We start from the raw sequence: 25,993 nt of genomic DNA, 5'->3' as shown, positions 1-25,993 counted from the left end.
TGGATGACCGTTCCGCACACTGTGCTTCAAACAATAACGCCATCTTCAGTTCAACACCAGACAGCGTCATGTTTGTTGTTGCAGGACTCTTGCTATCTGAGTGCAAAACACTCACACAGACACACACATTTGAAACATAACGTTTGTTCATGTGTTTCCATTGGTTGCCCTCACCATGGCCTCTCGGTGTGCAGAAGCACTGTGACGGTTCCTGTTTTTATACTTCCACTCACTGGGAACTGCATGATAAAAGAGATGTAAACTGTGCAGTGTGTGTGTGTGTGTGTGTGTGTGTGGAATATTCTGGACATCATTGCCAAGTCCCTGTAGCAACCCTGAATGCCTCTATCTCGCTTTTGCGTCTACATGTTCTTTACCGTTTCATGATCCACGATGAATAAGTAATAAACCCAAGTGCGTGCAATGCATTATGGGCAAAGTGCATAAATGCATAGGCAAGACAAGCTGTCAAAAATCAGACAGTACTGATGGCAATTTTGAAGCAGAGACAGACAGCGTGAATCTGTATGGAAACCAAAGATGGACATGACTTGAGTTTTTGATGAGCTGTGAAGGAGTTCAACAATGTGCCGGGGGCAGGGGAAGGGAGATACCATTCTACTAACGAACAAAAATCAGGCAGCTACTTCCCACAAGCCTTGCAGGGGCAACATTTGAACCAAGCAACAAGTTTCAAGAGTGAGAAATGTGAAAACGTCAGTGACCAAATGGTCAGTGACAATCACGGATGACAGTAAGTGGTTCATAACTTCAACTAATAATCTAAACTTTATATGGTCCACAGTCATTGTCTTTAGCCTTGCAATTGGCTGCCGACCAGTTTAACCCACCTCCTCTCCAAAGACAGTTGGGATCGGCACCATCTTACAAGCAACCCGAATGACAAGCAGTGTACAGTGCACCGTTGATGGATGGATGACCCAGTACTGCGCCCTACTAGATTTTACAGTAATTACATCCATTTTCTAATCCGCGGGTTGCGCGCGTGTCGGAGTCTATCCCAGTTGTCTTCATTATATTTTTAACTATGCCATTAAATGGATGAATACAGGCAGACAAGAGGAAAGGAAAATGTAAAATTTTATTGTCCTTCAAATGGTAAAAAAAATAAAACAGTATATATATATACTGTATATATATAGTTAAAACAGAAGGGACTTTTTTAAAGTAATTAAAATTGACTCATTAATATATATAAAATAACAGGTACACAATAATACAAAAACATGTCAAAGTAAAACATGGAAATTTGAAAGTAGGACTCAATATGTGTTTGTCAAAATCATCTTCAGCTCTTCAAGGTCTTATCCAGCACCCAGTCAATGACCTATGATAACACAACATATGAGTTGAAGAGGATTTGAATGCGTTAACGTGTAGAAGAGAACATTGATGCACGTTGATGGTAACCTGTTTAGCATTGCTGCAAGCTGCCTTCTTCATCTCCTCATGCAGACCGCGAGATGTCTTCAGGTCCTGAGAACAAACATTTCCACTCTTATTGTTTTTGTCGAGCTCTGTGAAGATTTGAAGTCAATGCTCAAAAGTTTAAAAGAACGTCTTCTAAAATGTACAAAAACAAATACACTTGAAAAAGACAACAAAGATGTTTTTTAGCTATTATTTTAAAATCAATATAACTTATACCCAACAGCGTTTTGCCTAGGTCAATAAATCAGAGGAACATTATAACGTTAGAAACTAATGGTCGCACTGTTGGCACACTAATCTGTGCTGACACTGCAACTCGGATTGCCTCTCTTGTTGAAAAGAGCTTCCGTCAACACGTGAAAGTGGTTCTTTTGTTCTGAATCTTTGACTGGCCAAAGTGTCAAGTCACTGGCTGAAAAACTTGGTATGGGATGGTTATTATTTTAACTAGTCTTTAATTGCCGTAACATTTGGGGCAGAGGTACAGAACATCTTGTTCAGAGAATTTTTTTTTCAAAACTAGGCAGATACCCACTTATTTACTTAATTGTTGAATTTAACACTTACCGGTAATAAGTGTCCAGGCACCCCGGCGATCAAATTACTTGTACATAAACATTGAAAGTCCACTTTCCTTTATGCGTCCCCTTTACAATTGGAGCTCAAGTCAAGTCAAGTCAACAGTATTTATAGCGCACTTTCAAACTGCCCTCGCTGCATACAAAGTGCTGTACATGGAGAAATTTAACATGCACAATAAACAGTAAGACAAATCGGTAATAAAGGCGGTAGAAAGCACCAAACATTAAAACCAAGAACAAATCTAAGTCATGCTGAGTCGAATGCCAAAGAATACAAGTGAGTTTTGAGGAGGGCTTTGAAGATGGGCAGCGAGGAGGCTTGCCGAATGTTCAGTGGGAGGTCATTCCAGAGAGAGGGACCAGCAACAGAAAAGGCTTGATCCCCCTCTGAGCCTCAGTTTAGTTATTGGTACTTCTAATAATGTCTGGTCCACAGACCTGACACAGACCAGGTGTGTAGGGACGGATGAGCTCAGAGAGGTAATCATCTTGAAACCTGACTGGAAGACCTCCAAGATGTTATGTTCATCCAAGAAAAGTTTCAACTGCATGTGCACCACTTTTTCCAGAATTTTGGAAATGAAAGGCAGTTTGGAAATGGGCCTGAAATTTGACAACACATCTGGATCAAGACCAGGTTTCTTGATCAAGGGTTGGACCACAGCATGTTTAAACTGTTGGGGAACTACACCAGAAGAGAGGCTGCTGTTGATGATATCCAAGACCGATGCGCCAACACTCGGGAGAACCTTCTGAAAGAAGTGCGGGGGAACAGACTCGCAAGGGGAGCCAGATGGAATCAGGATGGATCAAAATAAATAAAGAATACATACTGGGAAGAAAAGCAAGGGAAGTTCAGTCAAACCGTTCCCATTGAGGTTTATTTGTCGCGCAAATTTGTAACCAAAAAACAACATATGGTGGACATTGCAATCCTGGCGGGAGGGTGCCAACTGACAAAGAGAGTTTGGAGTGGACAGCGCTGAGAGTGTGTGGGCACCAACCTTGAGAAAGAATTTGGAGATATCAAACAGTCTCTTGCTGCAAGCCTCAAAGCATTCATGCTCGGCACTGATCCCGTGTTGTTTGAGGGTTTTAACGACCACCTCCTGCAGCATCTGAGGGCAACAGAGGACACCCACGTTCTCATGGACACAATACTGAAACCTTAAATCTACTCGTGTTAATTCCCTTATCGCCAAACGTCATCCCGCTTCACAGAAACTAATTTTAGCAAGGCTGCTTTCTTCAAGAATGGATTTCGAAACGTCATGACTTTGAAGAAGGATGGCCTTACTATCTCTAAAACGATTGTGTGAGCTCTCAGGTAAAAGGCACACCGTTTTAGTCACAGAGTTGACAGCGCACGCTCGGGAATAAAAGGAGCCACCTTCACTCTTTCGACAGTAGCCGATCCGAATAAATGTACTAAATTACACAGAGATCATTTCAGGTCCACAAAAGAGACTGTTTTTTAATTTCTGTCCTAAATTAACTGCTGTCGTTATTCCTGAATTGCGGCAACTGTTTTTGTACACGTGCAGACGCCTGCACATTAGTATTGCTGACCACTCACACGTCTCGTTAGCATAATGTTCACAGATCAAAACACATCAAGGTCGGGATTCAGCCCGTGTCGTGTGCGCAGGTAATTGAGTGAGTGTGTCGTCATGCGGTAAGCACAGCAAGCGATAACATCCAAAACATACATCATGTATATTTGCTAAACCAATTATACGACAGTCATTTGTTGGGAGGACTGTGGTTGAATTTGTTGTCGGCCTCTAGAGTGTAAGTCGGTGTGTGTGGTAAGTTGCAGACTTGATTTAAGGCTTTTTCATCATGAAAGATTTCAGGGGGTCTGCATAATGAAAAAACATTTCTTTGAATTTTCCTGCACACAAGTTTTGTTCCAAGTATCTGTAAAATTGTTGATAATGTTTCTTTTTCTTATACAGATGTAAAAAGCAACTGTTTCAAAAGAAAAGAGACACAAATTGTTTGGTAAAATAATAATGTCATGAGTAATGATCGTAAATTGTAGTTCTTTTTTCGTCGGCACACAAAAAAAAACTCACCCTATTGTGCTTCTGGGAACGTGATTCCTTGGCATTGTTACTGTCTGTCAGCCTGTGATCAGTCCTCTGCTCCTGCGTTTTATGCTTGTCGGCTGAAGACTGATTCAACAAACCTGGGAAGAAACCAAAGCTAACCATAAGGCAATGTAACTGCGACGACAGAGAAAGATACAATAATATTCTGTGTAAAAAAATACCTTGACTTAAGAGTGACCTAACTTGCAAATTTTTCAAACGACGAGCCGTCGCTCAAGTGAAAGGGAAAAACAAAAATCGCTACTCTGACACCTTTGCATGTGGGCAAGGAGGTTTATTAAATGGGACAAACGGCCAAACACACAAACACAAAATGAGAACACTCGCTAGCAGAGGTGGGCATTGCGTCAGACTGACGTAAGGTCTGTCAGTCTGTCACTGATTCCGTCAGCTGTTTCAGGCGGACCCATGTGAGAACATAATTTCCATATCGCCGACACATAGCCAAATAAAGAAAAAAATTAATAAAAACAAGAGACATACACACGCACAGCGTGGTGATTGGTCAAATAACACCAATACAGGACACGTTGCTGAGGTCCGTGGAACTGCGAGGTTTACAGTACAACACAGTTTTAGTTTTTAGATTTTCCTGTATTTGGTTGTGTGTCAAGTGCGCGCCACCTACGTGTGACCACCAGTACATTCGTGCGACGCCATTTAGCTGCCGACGCCGACTTATCGGACTGGAACGACCTGAAATACTGACGGCAACACTGATGGACTCACCGGACTGACTATGCCCACCTTTGCTCACAAGCACTCTAGCTGACTCCAGGCCCTGACGTCACTCACAAAGCCACTACGTACCTTAAAACGCACACCGTCACAACACACCACATTCAACACACAAATACAGTAACACTGTCAAAGGACATACAATACAGTAATGTTAATACCAGTAATGCATTTGTTTTTTCTTCACTGTGTTTTTATACAATAACAAATAATTATGCTCGCTTTATGGGGGCTCGAATTGAATCAAATTCACTTCATTTTAATAGGGAAAACTGACTGGATACACAAGAAAATTGAGTTATGACCTTGGAGATTTTTGGCCGAATGAAACTGATAAGTCATGGTACCACGGTATTGATAAAACCTTACTTCAGTTCAGCTTTGACAATGCTCACTTGGTCATTGCGTTGCTACGTTTCTCCAAAATTGTGAACAGGAAGAAAATGAGTACAAAAGATGAAGTTGTTTGGTTAAAGTTGGGTTGATTTGACTTTACCAGATGATGTTCTTGGAGCAGAAGAGGAAGAGGGTGTGGAAGAGGAGACCGACTGGGATCTGGGTGTTTGTCGTTGTGAGTTGATGTTAATGTGTGTCCCATTACCACCACTGCTTTGAGAACACAAGGAGTCGCTGCTCTCTGACTTGGCTTGCCTATATCATTCATTTCAATTGTTTCACAGTTAAAGACTGAAATGGTTCCACCGACTCATTAAGCCACCCCTCCACTACCTCTTGCGGGGATAGCCTCCAACATCTGTGTCCCAGGACCTGCGTTTGAGTCGGGCTACGTCAGTGTTCTGCAGAGTCTCCCCATCAGGAACGCTTCCTGGTTCCGACATCACTGCGGGAGAAGGGGCGGGGCTCGTCGCAAACGGTAGGACACATGGTTCCCTGGAACAGGTGGTTTGCGTCTCGTAGCGAATGAGACGGGACTGGAGGCGTACAAAAGCCTGGTCTCGGTCTAAGGAGCACTGGTTATCCAGGCAGAAGCTATATAAACCCAAAGATAGGAAGCCATCAGACTGTTAAATAAAATAAAAATTTAAAATGTGCAGTGAAAAGAATCCAATCACCAACTCACAAAGGAATTTGAGGTGGAAGATACTTACTCGATTCCGTGGTAATGGGATGATGTGGCCTTTTTAAAGGACATCTTACTGACACTCCCGGGACACAAGTCCGATGACAACTGGAACGCATTATGACTGAAGCAAAACAGCACAGATAATAGAGTAGAATGAGATGGTCTGTCAGCCCAAATTAATCATGTTTCCTTCCAAATGGTGTTCCAAAAAAGGTCACACAGGTATTACAGAGGCAGACTAATGATCAAAATAAAATTCTCACCTTGACCGAGCTTCTTCTTAGCAATGAACTGCATAATACAGTCATTTTGTGTTAGCCTTTTTTTCTGTCTGCCAATAAAACTGTAGTCGTGTTTTTTTGTTTTTTTTTAACCCCAATCATGTTTTCAAGTTGTCTCGTGACTCTAATGCTTTTCTATACTTTCAGAAAAAGGTATAAACAGTGCTCATTCAAACGACCCATCTTACCCTCTAATAAGGGGCAGAGGTTGTAGCTCACTGGTTGGCTTGCCATCGAGTGTGAAGTGTTTTAAAAGTTCTTTAGCATCCAGTAAGGTAGTGGAACCCTTAGCACATTCTTTTGGACCCAGAAGGTTGTCACTGGAGCCAGAACCCAACAAGCCAAGTCTAATGGACAATATAGAATATTAATAAGTGCGATATACTTCATATTGAATGCTCATACAGTATGTTGAATAATACACAACGCTGTGAACAGATAATTTAGATGCCACAGAGTAAACTTTACCTTCCCCTCTGTCGTCTTTTCTGTAGGTTCTCAATGTTGTGGAGTACACTCCTCTCAGGCCAAACAGATTGAGTGTGGGACATTGTTTCTAATGCTATTAGAAAAGAAAGAAGTTGGACTTGGTGGAGCAAGTTGACAAATCAAATCACATTGTCTTTCAGCTTTATAATAGATTTTAAGTTGCTGTTATGTTGTTGAGCCATACCTTGACCTTTAGATGAGGTGAAGAACAAGATGAAGGTTGGAAAAACACGTGTGAGAGCTGTACATCTCACTTAATTTACTAGCCAAAGAAAGCATTTTGTAAGGGCAACAAAAGACCTGTGGTGCAATCATAAACAAACCTACAAGGCTCCCTCCATGCGCATACCGTACACGGTAAGCTGCACAGTATGATTGATTGCTGCTGTTATCCTAACTTTTAGCTCGAGGACAGTTCAAGATGCTTAACCCATGGCAGATGGAACTGAAATCTCACTGCCCAAAATGTGAGTAATACGGTACATTGATGTATGACCACTGCATTTTTTGTGCTCAGACGGTCAGACTGTTTGGGTGACCCAGAGTGCAGAAAAGGTCAAAAAAAGATGGGGGTCAGCAAATTGCGGCTCAAAAGCTGCATGCAACTCTTTCATCCATCTGTGACTTTGGAAAATAATAAATATTGAGTAATTCATTTCAACTAGTTTTTATTTTAATTTGTGCATTTTTCAAATGAAATAATTAATTTCACCAAAATGCAAAACAATGCTTTTTTAATGTATTTATTTATTTTTTTGTCACTCAAAATGATGCGTCACAACCGCTAATGTGCGACAACTGGTGCCTGGTGATTCATTGAGCTATTCCCCTGCCGGTAGGTAAGCCATGGATAAGTACAAGAAAAGTTGCTTTAAAAAATTTGAATGTTTAATAATACAGTACTACAGCCTGCAGGAACTATATTTACAAACATCGCTTGGGAGCATTCAAACAAGGCAGGTGGGCATTCATCCACCCTGTTGACAATTGGTTTCCCGTGGGTAAAAGTCTGCCTGCAACTGCACGTTGGCATTGGGCATCAACACACCTTTGCACGCCACAGAGCATACACAATGAAATGGTGATGGAACACGGACGCAGATGGCATTTTTGGTTCACTGTGGCTGGATCGTTTTAGTTTGACTTTCATGAATATAAGGACAACTCCAATAGACATTGACTACTTAATTTGAAAGTACAAAGTGTATTTTCTTCATAATTCAAAAGGATTTTGTTAAAAACTTTATTCAAATTGCATATTCTGTAGAGACTCAATGAGTTTGTAAATGAAACTCACATACCCCTTACCTACCGGTTTCAAGTAGTAGCTGATTCATGCCCAAAGATGACCTCTGGTTGTAAGTGATTACGACAGTTCCTACAAAGCTAATTAAACCGTGAACATGAACTCATGTAAAAATGGGTTTAAGTCATTGCACAGGCTATTTCAAGGTGCAAATGAATTTTTTTTTTAAATCCCACCAACCAGATCGACACCAAAACGCAATGGCTCCTGCTTTGCCATACCCCACTCCTGTGCAATTTTACACGGATGACAACTGAGTAGGTTTGAAATTATTTTTGCGAAGTATAAATAAATAAATAAATACTTATCAAATGGTCAGCATTTGTTTAGTTCCATACATTTTTAACTCTAGTGTTTCGGATATGTGAAGTGCTTGAGATGCATATTTGCACTGAGGATTGAGAGAAAGAAATTTCACCTCTGCTGCATGTCACATGTAAGCAGACAGGATTCAACCTTAAAGGCAGAATCGTCTTTCTTGTTTTCATTTCCAGCTCGAAGTGCACAGCATTATTCGTAATAAATGCATTGCTGACTTGAGCGAACAGATATCTATCGGCAAGTCAGAATATTTGCTGTGGGAAACTGCAAGAGTGACAACGAAATCTTTATCTGTTTCTGTTATATGGATTGTCAATGCGTCCTGCACTGCTCACAATTTCTGATTAGTTTTGAATTGATTTAATCATGAAAGACTTCTCAAAGGTCAAGTACAGCAAGAAGTTCAATCATAACATTTTAGTTAGAGATTTACAAGCAAAACAAGTGTACTCTTCATTCAAACGGGTATTGCATAAATCCGTCCAAACAGTTTGGGACTACTGTGTGCACGCATCGACTTGTATCACTCTAATCGTACCTGGGTTCTTCGTGGCCATGCTGTCGGTCAGGGAAGAAGCGCGGGGAAGCATGGAGTCAGACTTCCTCAAGTATTGCTCCCTAGCCATGTTCAGAATAGCCTTCAAGTCACTGAGTGGTACCAAAGAGGATTTTTTGTTCTGTCCTGGAAACACAAACAGAGTAGCCTAGTGACACTTTGGTAGACAAGTTCTCATTAGTACACAGAAAAAAATGGTATGTTGAATTTACTCGATTTTTATTTCATCAAGTGGTTGCACAAACAAAAAAGCATCAAAACCCAATTACATTTTTACATTTTTGTGGAGTAGTAGTAGATGATCTTATTTTGTGCAACCACTTGATGAAATGCTTATTCAGGGTAGTCACATATGGCACACGAAGGTAATGACTTCCACACCTCAACCAAGAGTCATATCAGTCATATATCATATCATATCAGTCATAAGAGTCAATAAATTCAGAAATACTGCAACTGCCCCCTTTTTTTTTTGCTTAATCATCAGACAGTAACTAAACTTTCTGTTCCATTTCAAATTTTCTTCTTAACTTTTGTAACTAGACAGGCGGCCTCCTCATTTTAATGTGAAATAATTGTATATATAGCAATTTTCAATTAGCCCTGTGGTATGTCAGCTCTCCTCGCAGTCTTGTCAAAGCGCAGTCTGAGTTTGTTTCCTCAAGGTTGAAGAACTTCATTTTCTTTTATCTCACTGTACTCCGCTATAGCTTCACTTGCGCTGTCTGCTCTGTGTCTGTAAATTAATGATATTGCGAATCATCCTATGCACCAGCAAGTGCCTAAAGCAATAACGAGGAAGTTGAGCGAGGCCACTGATGGGATGGTGTTAGATCTCCTTCTCTGTAGCTACGAGAAAAACAAACAAAAAAACAATGTCTTTGTTTATTGAGACTGAACATCAAACAGCATAATGTATACCGACATTCGTTTGTTGCAAATTGACATCTTAGGTAAATTGTTTAGCCATCTCTGTGTGTCAAACTACGAGAAAATAATCTCAATATGACAATTTTTCTACTGCAAATTACAACCCCAATAACAAGCAAATTAATCAATGCAACACACATGAAAAGACAATATTTTGACTCATATCTGTTCTCCTCTGCCAATGAGTATCATTCTATGAAATTTAGTCTTTGATTTTCATTTGCAGCTATCGGTTTGATGTCTTCCTGTGGGATTGAACGCGCGCACGCACGCACACAAACACACGCACACATACACACACACACACTAAAAACAAGTCCAGTGAGGTATCAACCAACCAAAAAGTAGTAGTTTGGAATAAATTGTATTTGTTTTTCTTCTGCTCTCTGTTTTTACTTCAGAGTGAGTAGCGTGACGTTTGGTCATACCACATCACTTGAAAATAATACCCAAAATGGCTGATACGGGAGAAGGGATGACTCACAGATTTTGGGCTTCCAACTTTTACTATAATCAAATCATGTCTATTGTGCAAGAGGAAATGAAAGAGTTTATAGTAGACCAATGACGCGAGAAAAAAAATAATAATATACCCGTTTAAATTCTTCATTAATGTCAACTCCTTAGTAGTTTTTTTCTTGTCTGCAGCCCCTTCAACAGCGATCAGGCAGAAGGGAGGAAGCGAGCGGGTATTGTGTGAGTGAGTGAGAAGTTTTTCAGGACAGTCCAGTTTTAATTAACTTTTAGTACAGCGCAATACGTTTAACTCAAAATGCATTTGATAAAATGCTTGGTTGAAAAAAAATCAAGAAGAAAACCCCAACCCCGATATTCTGCGTAGAGGCCATAGTATGAATACTGTACTTCGATTTATACCGCAATTACAAGCACAGAAGAAGACGTCGTGAGCACAATAGTGTGTTTTGTACAAAGAAGAAGCCAATTGAACCCAAGGAGAGCAAACATGAATGTGTGTGCGTGTGGTGTACACACGCCAAACAAAAATGGGGCTTAACACTATTTGAAATGAAAGACTGCCTCAGTTCTGCTCTTGTAATAAGACTATTGTGCAAACGAAGGCGGCCCAGTGGTCGACAGGTTAGTGTGTCGGTCACACAAAGCGGTGGTACAGGGTTCGATTCCAGAGCCTGCGTGGGTTTTCTCCGGGTATTCCAGTTTTCTACCACATTCCAAAAACATGCCCAACAGGTTGACACACTAAATTGTCCTTAGGTGTGAGTGTGAGCGCAGATGGTTGTTCTTCTACGTGAAGTGTGCCTTGCGATTGGAGGGCCAACGGTTCAGGGTGTCCCCCGCCCACTGTCCAAAGACAGCTGGGATCAGCTCCAGCACACCCCGTGACCCTTATGACGATAAGCGGATCAGAAAATGGGTGGATGGAAAGATGTGCAAACGAACCCAATTAAACACCTCCTGATGGTTTCACAGTGTAGAAGTGAAGGACTTCTTTGACGTGTTAGCTCGAATGCATCACCATGAATTTATTTTTTGTTTTGTTTGTTTGTTTATTGAACATAAAAGATATACAGTAATAAATCATAATCAGGTCCTGTCTTTGTCCTTTCTTTATTCATTCATATTATTCACTCTGATGAGAAAGGATACCAGCAAATAGGGGGGGCGATTTATGCACAAATAATGATGTTTGCTTTTTACGGGTGGTTTTTGGGGAGAAGCATATTAAATAACGTGGCATATTAATTCATGGCAAATCATGCTATTTTTTTATACTTGATGTAAATAAATGTTGATGATTTTTGTTATTTTGACTTCAAAATGGCGCAGTGAGAGTGGCTGCCTTTCCAGCAGCTCCTTTATTTTGTTGTTCTACTTCTTACTTTCATAACTTTGCTGTTGTGAATTGGGAATTTCTCCATTGTGAGACTAATAAAGGTTTTTCTTATCTTATCTTATCTTATCTTAAAAGGTTTCAGTGAACACTGCTTCAGAGTACGTAAAAGACAAAGGTTGGTTTTGGAGCCTCAAGTGCAACCAGTTCATTATTTTTTCACTGAAAATTGGCATCACAGTAACCTTTGTGTGAGTAGGAGCCTAATGAAAAACAAATATTTATCCATGAATTTTGTTGTTTATTCATCGATTAAAATCCAAAACATTGTTTCGTGTGCCAAGTGTTTTTATTTGATAAAAAATAAGCCCCATATAAATTAGATTTTGATTGAGACACTCCACTATGAAATACAACACTGTTGTCTCAAGTTAGTACATTTCTTGGGGTCGTGTAGGTTAGTGTAGTAGTACTGAGAATCGTAATGATTACTCGTGATGATTACAATATAACATTTCCATATTCTTTACTCGATACTTCCTGGTTATATTATTGTTATTATTACAGTATTAACAAAATGAATTCAGTGATTTTTTTGCATGCCACAATACACACTGTTGTCACTGTTGGTCACTTTCAACAATGTAATTTGCTCTGGATGTACCACATTCCGTACCCCTCTGAATCTGGTCACATTATTTTTTCATGTCACCAGCTTTATCGAACAAGTACTTACTGAAGTATTCTTTAATTACCAGTGCCTGGACCTGGGCCACCTTCCGCTCTCTCCTCAGCAGACCGTCTCCTTGGAGACAAGGCAAAGATAGGATGTCGCTTCTTGTACCTCCTGGATGGAGAAAAAGCGGAGAATGAAAAAGGCCAGATGAATGTGCATTACCAGCCCAGCTGAGAATGGTCCGTGCAAAGCTTCATTCTGAATTGGGGCAAGGTCTCATGGGATATGTGACACTGCCTTAAGCTACACCTCAAAGCAATATCAAGCACAGTAAACACCAAAATTTCAGCAGACAAAAATAAACACAAATGGCAGTAGAAGACGTGTCTAAAAATTGCAAGACATTGTTTTCTACACTTGAGTGTTGGGGGGAAAGATTAGTGATCGTGAAAACTCTGCTGACTCATGGCAGCGCAGTTGGGGCATATTTGACAGTATTTTAAAGATGTCTTCTGAAGGTTGCATAAAATGTTAACAATGGTAGGAACTGTCTTGAATATCATTTGTAGTCAAAGAGCAGACAAGGACACCTTTTAAAACAATAGGGTGATGCTTGCCGAGAATGGACCAACGCACACACATTAGGGCCTGCCGGGGATGAATGATTTTGAAAAAAAATCTAATGGTGGCTTTTTACTGTTTTCCTTTCAATTAAAAATTTAATTATTTTTCAAGGTCCGTTTTCTATGTATTTTTTTAATAAACAAGTAAAACATTATTCTGTATTGTGCATTACATTAAACAATATCAGATTAATCAGGACTTTTGCAGTCTGCAGCATTCACTATACCTTCACAAAACACTAACAAAGAAGTGTGGCGTGAACATCAGTAAAAGACAGCAAATCATAAATCTGATGACAAGAATAATGCAAACAAATCAGTGGCTACCGAACAACCAAAATATACCATAGCATTTTTAGCGGCGATTTGAAAATTGCATTCTACTATAATGCCATGTCAATTGCTCAGTCCTAGTGCCTGCATGACAAAATTAATTATTAAAATCTTTTTTTTTTTCTTTAAAAGGTGAGCGTAAATTTCTTACAACTTCTGAATGTGTGATTCCATCCAATACATTTTTATTTGGAGCTCCTCTTGTGGATTACAAATACAAACACCAAGTTGAAACCTTTACTTCCCACGGCAATAACTTCCTTTTTCAATTACTCAATTATTGATTTATATATTTATTTTTTTGCTTGGAGTCTAATGCATTATTTTTTTTTCCCACTTAATACATTTTCTTTTCTCTCATCTCTCAACTAATGATTTATGTTTGCACACAACCCTGCCATCTTGTCCTTTCACTGTGTATAGGATAGGTGAATGGAACTGCTGGCATTGATTACACGCTATAAGTCCCAAATATTGATGTGAATAACTCTTTTCTTGTGAGTACTCTTCATGGCTTTAACATGCTTACTCAATCATAAATCAAAGGAAAACTAAATCAAGTAGGTACATGTTGGTGTGTAGGACCTCGCAAAAATAAACATACCGTACATCCAGCATTATAATACACTGTACCTGATGATGACAGCAGCTTCTGTCCCAAGAATGATGCCATGGCTGGCACGCCATTAATTTGACAGTCAGAGTGCAACACCCTGACTGTGCAGACTCCATCTTCAGTATTGTCTGAACCCTGGACCAACAAGAAGTAGTGAGCACTCTCTCCCTTGACCTCGACATCAGGTGCTGCAAGATGAAATATTAGTGTCAGTCAAGACAGATATATTCTTCTGGCTGAAGCTATTACAGTAAGACTTGCTACTGCACTACAATATGAAACCAATGAGGGATGCCACGTGACGTTAGCATTAGCTGGCGCTGATTTAGTCTGGTGCATCATGCCATGCGTGCCTTTTTACTTCATTTAATGTGCCTTCGATCTGTTTGGCACTAACATAGGAGTTTTCAACCCATCCCCACCTCTGAGGTGTATCATCAAATTTATGGCCAAAAAAAAAAAAATGCTATGTTTATTTTGAGAGTTACAAAAAGCAACTTGCATTAAATCAGTGGATTGGCCCATCTATATATATATTGCGCGTCGTCCCGCACGCGGTCTGTCCTTCCGTCCCTTTTCAAAACGTACCTACTTCACCGCGCCGCTGCGCACCGCCGCTGCGCACCGCCACTGCGCACCGCCACTGCGCCGCTCAGGCAGTGGCTCACTACGATCGCGCGGGCATCTTAGCGAAAAAATGTCTACCCACAAGCATTGCAATAAAATTGTTAGTTATTTAGTAGAGCTAAACATCTCTTTATTTTCGCGATAAGCAATGAAGATGAACAAAAAGTTGAACCAAGCAACAACACTTTTGTGGGCCGAAGGGCCACCTTACCAGCCTTCCACAGGAACTAGCTGATGAGCCGCCCGGAGGGCGGCGAACCACCACCTTACCAGCCTTCCGCAGGAACTAGCTGATGAGCCGCCCGGAGGGCGGCGAACCAGCTAGTATAATATAAATGTGTCTATACTTTGTTTGTATTAACATTTAACATATACAAGTGTATATACATTTATGTACCATTTATATGTCTGTATGTACATTTCTACATTAATTTGAGATCATTTGTATGCACACTTTTTTATTAAATTGCCTCAGTATCAGCAGATACTTAGAAGCAAAGGCTCGGGTGCCAAAAAATTGTGATCAGCACGTCCCTAAAACCCACTATATTAAGATCATATTTCAATCATATTTTTTTCTATCATTATTTTTCTGCAGTGCAATTTCCACAGGAATACAATCAAGTTGTATCAGTTATATCTTTAATATAGCTTTGGTATTTTTCTAACAGTGTTTTTGACTTGCGAGTCTGCCTCATGCAAAGAAAGCTTTGTCATCTGTAACAATGTGACCAGTTTATTTCCGATACGCAAGATTTGCGTCATTTAATGAGGTAATGAAAGAACTGACTGAGTAAGGACTTGGGTCTCCTGACTAGAGATTCTCTCCAGCGCTGGGAGCTGATTTGGGCTGCTGACGGCTGGGCCATGGAGGTGACCATGCAGGAAAGGCTGAACAAAGCTCCTACCTGAGCACATACATATATATTTGATTGCTCCTAGCAGACAGCCTCTCATTGAACAAAATGCATTTGAGTATGGCAGGTTAAAAGTTATGTCAGAGAAAAAAAGTAAAGTAGTCAGACTAATACCTTTCCACGAAGTGACTTGAGCTGTTCCAAAAGAAGTTTAGATTTCACTGACTTGCCAGACAGCACTCTTGAGTTGTTTTTCTCTTGTTAAGGTGCATAAAATAGAGCAAGACAAGTAAAAGGGTGCTGCAGAAGAAGTTGAAATTATATATTTTAAAAATGCAGGCTTCAAAACAAGTGATTCCATATTTTATGCCTCATGCCCAAAATGTATCTTGGAAATATAACTGATAAATGGGATAATATTTGGTCAATTCCAAAGCAAACACAATCTTAAAAGTTTTATGTTTGATATTTATGATGAGGATGAGCAGGTGGTGGTAGCACGGCAGTGTTTTGCGAAGTTCAATCATTCCAAGTCTAATCAAAGCATTTTTTTAGCCTGCAGGTGCTGGTGTGCAGGTTATTTAATGTTTTCCTGTGTTTAAAGGCTTCCTCCTTTTGCATACATACAGTACATATCTCTACGCTTCGCATCTAAAACTAAGTGTAACTTCTTACAGGTCCTAGAAATTGAAATTGGGACAGCACTATTATGAGCACTAACGGGGGACTCTGAGTCTGACTCATTGCATGGAAACACAGACTTCAGATGTGAGGATACAGTTCAAAGTGTGTGCTGGACATCAGAAAGCTTGGCAGGTCTGACAGGGTAACCAGATGAAGCAGGTCTAAAACTGGGGCGTAGTACTGGAAGACCTGCAAACGTGAAGAAGAACAGGAATGAAACATGTCTCAAACACACTTGCAAACAAGGAATATTAAATAATTATTTGTCCAGACAGCTGACTATATTAACACGACTGTGTCAGCCATCTAGATTTTTTTCCAATGACGATCGTCATGTCAATTGCACAACTAGATGAATTATCCTATCCATCCATTTTCTGATGCGCTTGTCCTCACAAGGGTCGCGTGGCATGTTGGAGCGAGCATATCCCAGCTGTCGTCAGGAGCAGGCAGGGGACACCCTGAACCGGTTGCCAGCCAATCGCAGGGCACACATAGACGAACAACCTTAGACTGTTCCATTTACGGTACCTGCCACGCATGTTTTTTGAAATGTGGAAGGAAATTGGAGTACCCAGAGAAAACCCACACAGGCACAAGGAGAGCATGCAAACTCCACACAGGAAAGCCCGAATTGAACCCTGCACTTGTGCACTGTGAGGCCGACACACTAACCAGTCGACCACCGGGCCGCTCCAATTACCCTTAAATGTTCGAGTAAATACCACTTTGTTTCACCTGTTACAAATGAACAATAAAAAAAATCCTTCTTTACATTTGTGTACCAGTGTAATAAATGACTCACATCTTGATTCTAATGGCAGATGATTATAATTACAAACATACAGTAATTTTATTTCTTGGGGGGTTTTGAGTGGGGTGCATTTAAGCTACGTAATCATTGTTCCTGATTTTTATTTCCTGTAAAACGAGGGTCTTCATTTCAATCAGATCAAACTGAATGAAGCGATAAAACACAATTCAGTCATAAACACCTCCAATGCAAATATCGGAGAAGAATTCAAGCCCACATCACCAAGCAGTGTTTATTTTCAGTCACGTAACGTCGTGAGTGTTCTTTCTAAAAAGTCACTCAGACTGCTGCCAAAGGTCAAGTTTGCAATTTGGCTTCACACTGATGTGCCAAAGCAATTATTTAAATGTTCCACTGAAAATCTTAAGATCAAAATACATTTGTGACAGCTGCCTTCTCAATAAAAAACAAAACCAAAAAAAAACCCAGAATGTATTTACCGGTATTCATGTTTGCCCACTAAGCTGTGGCAAACATGCATGTTTCTTCCCTTTGAACCTTGACCATTGTATTCAACTCATTTGTAACTGCCATACTTTTTGACTAAACATTTTCACTTTACACACCACATAGTACCATTGAAATTGCTGCTATGGATAAATGCAGCACCAGTAAAATTCTGCCTCGTCATGATAATTTATTGGTTGATGGTAAGTATAAGACCGTGACGTGATCCCTCATTTCTGCTGCTCAAATTGTGATCATTAAAGCGTTCGCATGTGGATAGCAAAAGAAGGGTTAGAAAATATTCATATTTCTAATAAATGCCTCACTGGATAAACTTGTCTGGCTTTTCCATAGCTCATCGGAGTGTGACCACCATGTCTCCTGTGGTCAAACGCATTGGGGGAGTGAAGAGTCACGATTACGATGGAGTCATTGCAAGCATATAGTTTGTACAACATCACCGCGACAGTTTTGCTGTCCTTCAGTATTTTTACTTATTTTTTATTGTGTGCCAAGACGATCCCGACCATCTGCCTCTCTGAGCTTTCATTTGATCCTTCTCTCACTCTCACTCTAATGCACACACACCCGCTCGCGCACACTTTTGTGTGTGTGATGGACCCCATACCAACCATAACTTTGTATGCACAGTGCAGACCTCTTGGTTTTTATTGTTATGGCTATTAATCTACATCAAAAAGCTCATTATAATGCAGCTCTCTACCAAATGTTATTAAAGACCTTGTCTCACATCGAGTGTTCTCTCTAAATCAATTCACAGCTTTCACACTGTGCACTACACACCTTTTAAACAAACACCGGGGAGCTGCGCCACAAATTCACACAGGACTATTATTACTTGCTTGAACAGTAGGCCGTGGGCTTTAATACTTAGAGGGCACAAAGCGGCAGTGATGTCATCTGTTTTAACAATCTGGTTAACAGGTTTCCACCACACTAGCAACTCATGAAAGAGGGGAATGCGAAATTATTTTAACCGCTCTTGAAGGTAAAATGGTTTTGTGTTTTCAGAATATTAGTTGACATTTTTTGGAGGTGCTTTTGACTTGACAGTTTCCCATGCAATCAACAACAAGAGTGAATGAAGCTTGAAAAGAAAGTTATTTTGAAAGAAATTACCTCAGTCTCTAGTTTGGGGTCAGCAGTAAAGTGTGGCTCTTTCATGTGACCGGATTTAAAATCAGGAGTGCGCAGAGAAAAGCCATCGAAACGAAGGTAAAATGGTTTTGTGTTAAGACAAACAAAATAATTTTCCATTGGAAATACCGGTAATGACTCAAACCATCATGCTTGGGAAAATCACTGGCTCTTTGAAGACGTTTGACAGGTTTATGTTTATATTCACTTTAATCATTTGTTTTGCTTGCCTGTACACACTATTTATGTTCGGATTTTCTTCTGAATACAACTGGTATTTAAACAATAAGTTACAATTCTGGGTCTATGGCTTATGTTATTTACACGTTGACAATTAAACATTCAGACACTCACTGTCTTGTCCTGACAAATGTGCATGAAATCATGCACAATGATGATGAAAACTCTCCAAAATTTCTCCAAAACAAAGGCTTTGAGGAATATTTTCAGAATTTTAGTTGACATTTTTTGGAGGTGCTTTTGACTTGACAGTTTCCCGTGCAATCAACAACAAGAGTGAATGAAGCTTGAAAAGAAAGTTATGTTGAAAGAAATTACCTCAGTCTCTAGTTTGGGGTCAGCAGTAAAGTGTGGCTCTTCCATGTGACCGGATTTATAATCAGGAGTGCGCAGAGAAAAGCCATCGAAACGAAGCTCGGACACATGCTGAATTAAACAAACAATAAAATATCAGAATTTGCCAGATGTAGTTGCAGCGGCAGCAGTTTATCAACTCAAACATGGTTTCTCGGGATGAATTAGGTATGGACAGTATGTACCGATAAGTCAAACTGTGTTGATGGAATGGAGGCAATTTTGCATGGTTCTTCTGAGAAGCAAACTGTAGCACTGATTCAGATTCAGGCCATATAAATGGCTGTCATGGGAATGGAAAAAAAATGAAAGACAAAAAATTTGATATGAAACAAAAAAAATCCTTGATATCGCTGGTGTTGGACAGAATCAGGGTACCTCCAAAAAAGCAAGAGCAACCTATTTAAACATTTAGATTGGTCAATAATTACTAAAAATATAACGCCTAGGCATGTGGATTGACTCATTGTATAAATTTGTGAAAAAATTTGAAATTTACCAATTCGGGACATAGGGAGTTTCGGCCTGGTGCCAGCGTTATGCTTAAACAGGTGAAAAGTGAACAATGTGCTGCTCATGACTTGAGTGTGGTGATGGCTACATGAGATCCGTGGACATATACTTTTTAAGTCGGTAGCGGTTCTCACCGGCTCATTTAATGAGGGTAACCTTACGTTGTCTGTTGCCACACCGACTAAGCACAGCGACAATATTCTGGTCAGGAAAGGGATCACTGTGTCCTTTTCTGAACAGAGATGTCTCCATGCGTGATGTGAGTGCACCACATTTAAATTTAATTGAGTGGTGGTGAATGGTGTCAGTTGTGTTCACGGCAACAACCTTGCCCCTCCCCTTTTTTTTCCCTAATACATCAATTACCAACGCCTGGTCTAACACACTTCCGTGCAGATTTATGTAGCTCACGGCGTCAGACTTGAGCTAGTCACGGAAAGAAAGTCCTTAGTGTTGCAGATTGATATGAAGTGTATATGTTGACTATCTAGAATCTAGATAGATCAATGTTGACAATTATTGTAAAAAAATGCATTAACATGATCAACCTCATTACATAGATCATTTCCATCATTTATTAATGATAAAATCTTAAAGGTACTTATAAAGTGTGTCTCAAAACTGGTGGCACTATGCATTAATCAGTACTCAAGAAGTAGCTCTCAGTTTCAACAAGGTTGTAGACCCCTGAGGTAGATGTTATGCTATTAGAAATTCATACTGGTCAAGCTCCCACAATTTCATATAAAAATAAAATAACTGCAGACAGACAATGTACAGTACATGTTAACAGCACAATATTGGAGCTTGCAGACATGGGGGACGATCTTGGCTCATGTTAGTGTTTGATCAGCAATTGGTGGACCTTCACGAGCAATATGCTTCAGTTAGCAAGCTGGCTGTACTGTTAAAAACTATATTCAGGTACACATGAAAAAATGATGGTAATGAAAAATGGGATATACAAGGTGTTCCAAAAGTCTTCGGCATATTTGAAGTTCCCATATCTCCTTAACTATGAATGGTAGTAAGATAAAGGTCGTGCCATTTTAAAGCCAATTACATTAAGTTTTTTGTAAGGGTATTGATTTTTTAAATTTCTTTTCAGGCCCATTAATGGCGTTCACTCAACCAGAAAAGGCATTTTGTGGTTTGCAAAAACTGAATCATGGACTGTTGTTCAACGTGCATTTCGCAGAAAATTCGGAAAGGAGCCACCAGAGAGGAACATGCACATTTACACACACACGCCTATAGTGCAAATACACACACAACACAGTACGAGGATCTGTTTGCTGGTTTTCGCTCCTCCGGGAATTCCTTCATCCTGTGCTCTCCCGCTGAGCAGCCTTCTCCAACTGCCAGCCTAAGCCTGCTCACATCTCCTCGCAGCAGTTTATTGGAAAAGGTCAACGAGAAGCTGTGTGCTTGCTACGTTCATATGTGATTTAAATTAAGGTGTAAAATTAAAAATGTTATGAGAATCCGAGATCAAGAATCCGACTTTTGCAAACTCCACACAGAAAGACCGGAGCCGGAATCGAACCCTGCACCTCTCCACTGCGAGACGGACGTGCTAACCAGTCGACATCATGGCGCCCCTTCTGCAGTACTCCAGGATAAATTAATTATTTTCAAGTTATGTCATTATTATACTCTATTGTTTTTTGTTTGTTTGGGGTTTTTTGTGAGCTTTTCACTTGACTAAATCACCCTAGATGCCATTAAACTTATGTCAGCTTGTTGAGTTGTGCTGTCCAGTGTTCATAGAAGTGAGACAACAAAGTACTTACTAGTCGGGCCAGTGATTTTCAAAAGATGCAACTCTCATGCCCTCCAGTGATTATTCATACATGATCACACACTGCATGCAAACACACCTGATAACAACAGGATGATTTCTCACATCTTACATTATTTGCTATGCAGCACTGTCTGTGTGATTACTTAAGAGCAATACTCTAGTAATGTCCAGAGAGAAAAAAATGATTTCCAGTCTCCGAGGCCAAATAATGGTGAGGGTAAAAAAATACATATGGGCAAAAAGAATTGAAAACTGCATGTAATTTAAAAAAATAATTAACCATAACACACACACACTTCCAGCATTACCTTCTTCTCTCTGATGGCCAAGCCCCCTCTCCAAAGTTCACTAGCATTGATACAGCTGGTTAACTCAGTACACTCCAACAGACCAGCACTCAGGTATGATGCAGTTTTTTGCCACCTGAGACAAAGATCGTGAGTTAACTTTAAGCTGTAAAATCCAAGATTTTAGTCCATATAATCATAGATTCAAGTTCAAGAGCAGATAATGTACCATGTGCAACTGAGTACGCCTCTAATGCCCCCCAGCGGTACAAAGATAGAAACACATATTCATACCCTGTCGTATGCTGAGTGATGACAGTGATCTTGGCAGAGTGCCAGGAGCTCATGTGTCGAAGGGCTCCCAACAGTGGTAAGAGGATTTTTAATGCAGGACACCCCTCAACACAGCCAAACACCAGCACATCTAACAATGCTTTGCCTAGGAACAGGGATCGGGCAGAAAAAAATAGATGGATTTACATATTTGACAGTGTAAAAGGACCTATAAAAGCACATTTAAAAAATCGAATCAATTATTTAATATGGACTGGTTAACTCTACCTGGAGGTGGAAGTTTGTCTGACAATGCATGCACTCCTTCTGCGGCCTCCTCGAGCAATCTATTAAAGAACCAACGGGACAATTTTTTTTCATGATGATTTTCTTTCTCATAACGCCACATATTGGGTAATAGCTGTGTGAAGTGAATGATGAGAGCATTTGTACTAATGTTATTTTGCAAAATAAAATGCAAAACAGGTTTGCAGCATTTACAGCTTTGATATTTCATCTCAAAGGCCCTCAAAGGTATATTTGAATGGAATCTGAATAGTGCCACCAAATATACACTACTAACAAAAAGTGAGGGCTATTCAGCTTTTGGGTGAAATTTCAGGATGAACCTAAATGCAATATAAACTTTATAGATCAACACCATTTCACCTTCTCTAAATGTATGAATGCTCAACTGTTCAGTGTTTCTCACAAGAAGGTGAAATGCAAAAATCGCAGAGGGTTTTTGATCCATTCCATCAGTACTTCTTCAAAGGCATTCACTTTTATGCCTTTCTACGATTCTTTCAATCAGTTTGCATCCATGTTCCAACCTGCCGATGACACCCAGTGATACTCAAAGATGAGTGGGCACCGTCCTCTGAAAATATATTTTTTGAAGCCTTGCAAGATCAGATGTGTCCTGGTCTCATGATGTCAAAAATGTGAACAGCAGGCTGAAGAGAGCAATTTAAATGCAAATTCTAATTGAACCAGGAAATGTATTGGTCCATTCATGGATTACATTTTTCCCCCTCTATGGAACCTATTCCCATCAATTTACTGAAAAACATATTTGTAGTTTTTGTGCTGTTCCTGAAACATGCCACAATATGCCATCAAGCCCCTGTCTGGATAAGCAATGTTTAAAAAAATGTGTGTGCAAATTGTTGTCAAGGAGGTATATTTCATTGATTCAAGCTTTGTATGTTGGACAGGAACTAAATTTAGCCAGGGTTGTTAATATTCGCTGGATCTGCATGTACACACAAACTAATCAAATTATCTGTAATGTAAGCCTTTTTTAGGTTAAATTGCATTAATCTATTTTGACATCTATTAATACAGGCAATCATATGCATTTTCAGACATCAATCACTCTCAACTATTTACTGACAATCTGTGCTGTATAGTGCATTTAAATATCAGAAGGCTTTACTTATTCCAGCTTCACATCAAACTTTGCAAATATCTCTGATCAAGGAGAACATTGTGTAGACTCCTTTACTTGACTGTTCGGGATTTTACTGAAGATTTGACTTCTCTAAAGACTTTCATGACAGTTTGGAATGTTAAATCTTACTTAAAATATTGCCCCTGCAGTTAATAAAGGTTTTGTCACGGTGACAGTTTTGTGCCATGATCAAATTAATTCATTGAAACATTGGCCCTCATTTACAACCCATTTAGCAATTTGTGCACAAAATGCACATTTGTGTGATTCATCAATATCTTCATACTTGAATATGTATGTATTCTGGAAACAATTTCAGGACAGCCTCACACCATGCGTATAGAAAAATAATGAACGATCAGGTATAGAACTGCAGAGAAAATCAAAACTCACTCAGTTAGAGTTGCTTCGTCACACTTTTGAACCGATCCTTCCTGAAGACTCAGGGAAGCAACACAAAGCTCCAAAGCAGTTTGGTTCTCCTCTTCATTGTCCACTCTCTGGTGGACTGCACCCACATCTTCCCAGTGTGAGCTGCAAAACTACAACACATATATTAAGATTAAGAAAACCTTTATTAGTCTCGCAATGGAGAAATTCCAGATCCATAGCGAGACTAATAAAGGTTTTCTTAATCTTAATATATGCACATATTGTCACCTTTCATTCAATAAAGAGTTACCTCAATTGTTTTTCAGTTCATTACATTATTTTGATTTCATTTATGAATTTTGGGCATTTTGTATTTTTACCAGTATCTTGTGACTCTGTTGTGTTGGATGAAGCAATTACCGGTAGATTAATTTTTCTTCTGTGCATAGTCTATGGCATTTCTTGAATCACAAAATAAAGCAAGCACAAACAGCAACTGTGTGTTTTGGGGCATTTCAACTTCAAAATTCTACCTGCATTTCGCCATGGCAAGCCTGAACAGCAAAGTACCACCTCTGAAATGAAGGGCTTCCACTGAGAGAACACGCTGCAAAGAGAAGGAAGTCAATTTTACAGTAACTTTTACAGTAACAACATGGTTTTGTATGGTTTTGTCAGTTAGTCAGTCAGTCAGTCAGACAGATATAGATATAGATATAGATATAGTTATAGTTATAGATATAGATATAGATATAGATATAGATATAGATACTGTATATAGATATAGATATAGATATAGATATAGATAGACAGACAGATAGATACATAGACAGATAGATGTAAAAACGCACGTGGGAGCACAGAGATTCCTCTGGCTGTTTCCTGAGAGGAAAATGCCACAATTTGTTCATAAATCTGCTTCGATTGGTCCAGACCTGTGCAAGACAACATTAGATGTAAACTGACAATCACGATAACCAGTCACAACATTCGGTACACATGCGAAATCTAAGACCAAACATCCCAGGGGCGTGTTTGAAAATGCACTTTACAAAAGCTAAATAATCAAAATGTAACACTTAGTCCAGTACCACCACAAAATAAATCCAGTGATTAAAACGTTAATAAATGAATATATATATATATATAACTCTGTGACGTGCCAGTCAGAGCTGAGCGCTGTTGTCTTGAATATGAACTGTACTCTTGGCATTACTGTACATCAAATTGTCTAATGATTGGGACAGTTTGTGTATTGTCATCGAAACTCTTGAACGTTAGCTGTAACATCCGAAACAACAAAAAAATAAAATAAAATGAAACCATGCAAATTGTTTTAAGTGAGTGAGCAAAACAATGCAAACTTCCAGTTAGCTTGGAAATGGTTCCCACGTAATCGGCTTGCTTGTACCGTCTTTAAGTGACTCTAGTAAGGTATTGTCAAATGTAAATCTTCCTTTCGTCTTTAAAAGACACGTTCATTACCTAACAAAAAAACACCACGATCGAAAGGTTAGTTAGTAAACGCGCGATAATTCACACAAGGAAGTCAAAACTTACATTCGCACTCCTTAGTTTCTTCGTTATCTGCCTGACAGACGGATAAAACAAGCACATATCTGTCCATGTCGTATTATCGTGCGAATAATAACATAAAAGCCCGCTTGTTTAAAACTGCTGACAACAAATTTTGCCCATCTGTCAAATTTCCCACCACTAGGTCTTCTTCTCTTTCATATGTTTGCAAGTCTAGGCAGGAAAATACACAACTGCCACCCACTGGACAGAAATACAATTGAGGATTATTTTTTTTCTTTTTACTTTACTTTTTAACCTTGCTTCACTTTTCACTTGCTCGTTACGGATTACATTTTATGCCTTTCCTATCCCAGTATTTTCCCATAGTTAAGTTGATTTGAACATTTTCTATTGAAATTGTAGAACTGCAGGATGCTTGCCCAACCTAAATTCATATTATTTAATTTTCTAAGGATGCCACTAATCTGTGTACCAAATGCAGCATACTGCTGCATTTCAATAAATACTATTGTGGGAAAATGTCATTTGATTGAGTAGTTCAATTTTAAAAAAGTGAATAATTATGTACATCAGGGTTCACAAACACGGTGCCCGCAGGTACCAGGTAGCCCCAAGGACCATGAGTATCTTGCGAGCCTGTTTAAAAATAGCTCACTGGTGA

At 39.5% G+C, this 25,993-nt stretch overlaps 1 protein-coding gene across 2 annotated transcripts; it reads right to left on the bottom strand.

Annotated features, from left to right (window-relative positions):
• Positions 1 to 1,144: 1,144 nt before the first annotated feature.
• mtbp (MDM2 binding protein) lies at positions 1,145 to 25,671 on the bottom strand. Of its 2 annotated transcripts, none has more exons than XM_052065737.1 (23): positions 25,354 to 25,671; positions 24,645 to 24,728; positions 24,327 to 24,400; positions 23,815 to 23,963; positions 22,257 to 22,315; positions 21,990 to 22,134; positions 21,717 to 21,831; positions 19,056 to 19,163; positions 16,173 to 16,267; positions 15,569 to 15,635; positions 15,328 to 15,445; positions 13,928 to 14,098; positions 12,399 to 12,506; positions 8,905 to 9,048; positions 6,719 to 6,812; positions 6,439 to 6,597; positions 5,995 to 6,090; positions 5,615 to 5,875; positions 5,382 to 5,536; positions 4,112 to 4,224; positions 3,038 to 3,151; positions 1,432 to 1,497; positions 1,145 to 1,348 (listed from the first exon to the last, which is right to left on the bottom strand). In XM_052065737.1, exons 1-23 carry the CDS (start codon positions 25,418 to 25,420, stop codon positions 1,310 to 1,312), a joined length of 2,601 nt encoding a protein of 866 aa, XP_051921697.1. In that variant the 5' UTR covers positions 25,421 to 25,671; the 3' UTR covers positions 1,145 to 1,309. The 2 variants fall into 2 exon arrangements, with proteins under 2 accessions (XP_051921697.1, XP_051921696.1); XM_052065736.1 differs by having other exon boundaries at positions 1,146 to 1,348; positions 12,399 to 12,509; positions 25,354 to 25,668.
• Positions 25,672 to 25,993: the final 322 nt, after the last annotated feature.

Source organism: Hippocampus zosterae, chromosome 5 (assembly GCF_025434085.1).
Source record: "Hippocampus zosterae strain Florida chromosome 5, ASM2543408v3, whole genome shotgun sequence".
Lineage (NCBI taxonomy): Eukaryota > Metazoa > Chordata > Actinopteri > Syngnathiformes > Syngnathidae > Hippocampus > Hippocampus zosterae.
Note: the sequence above shows the minus strand (reverse complement) of the source record. Positions and strands in the feature narration are given on the sequence as shown.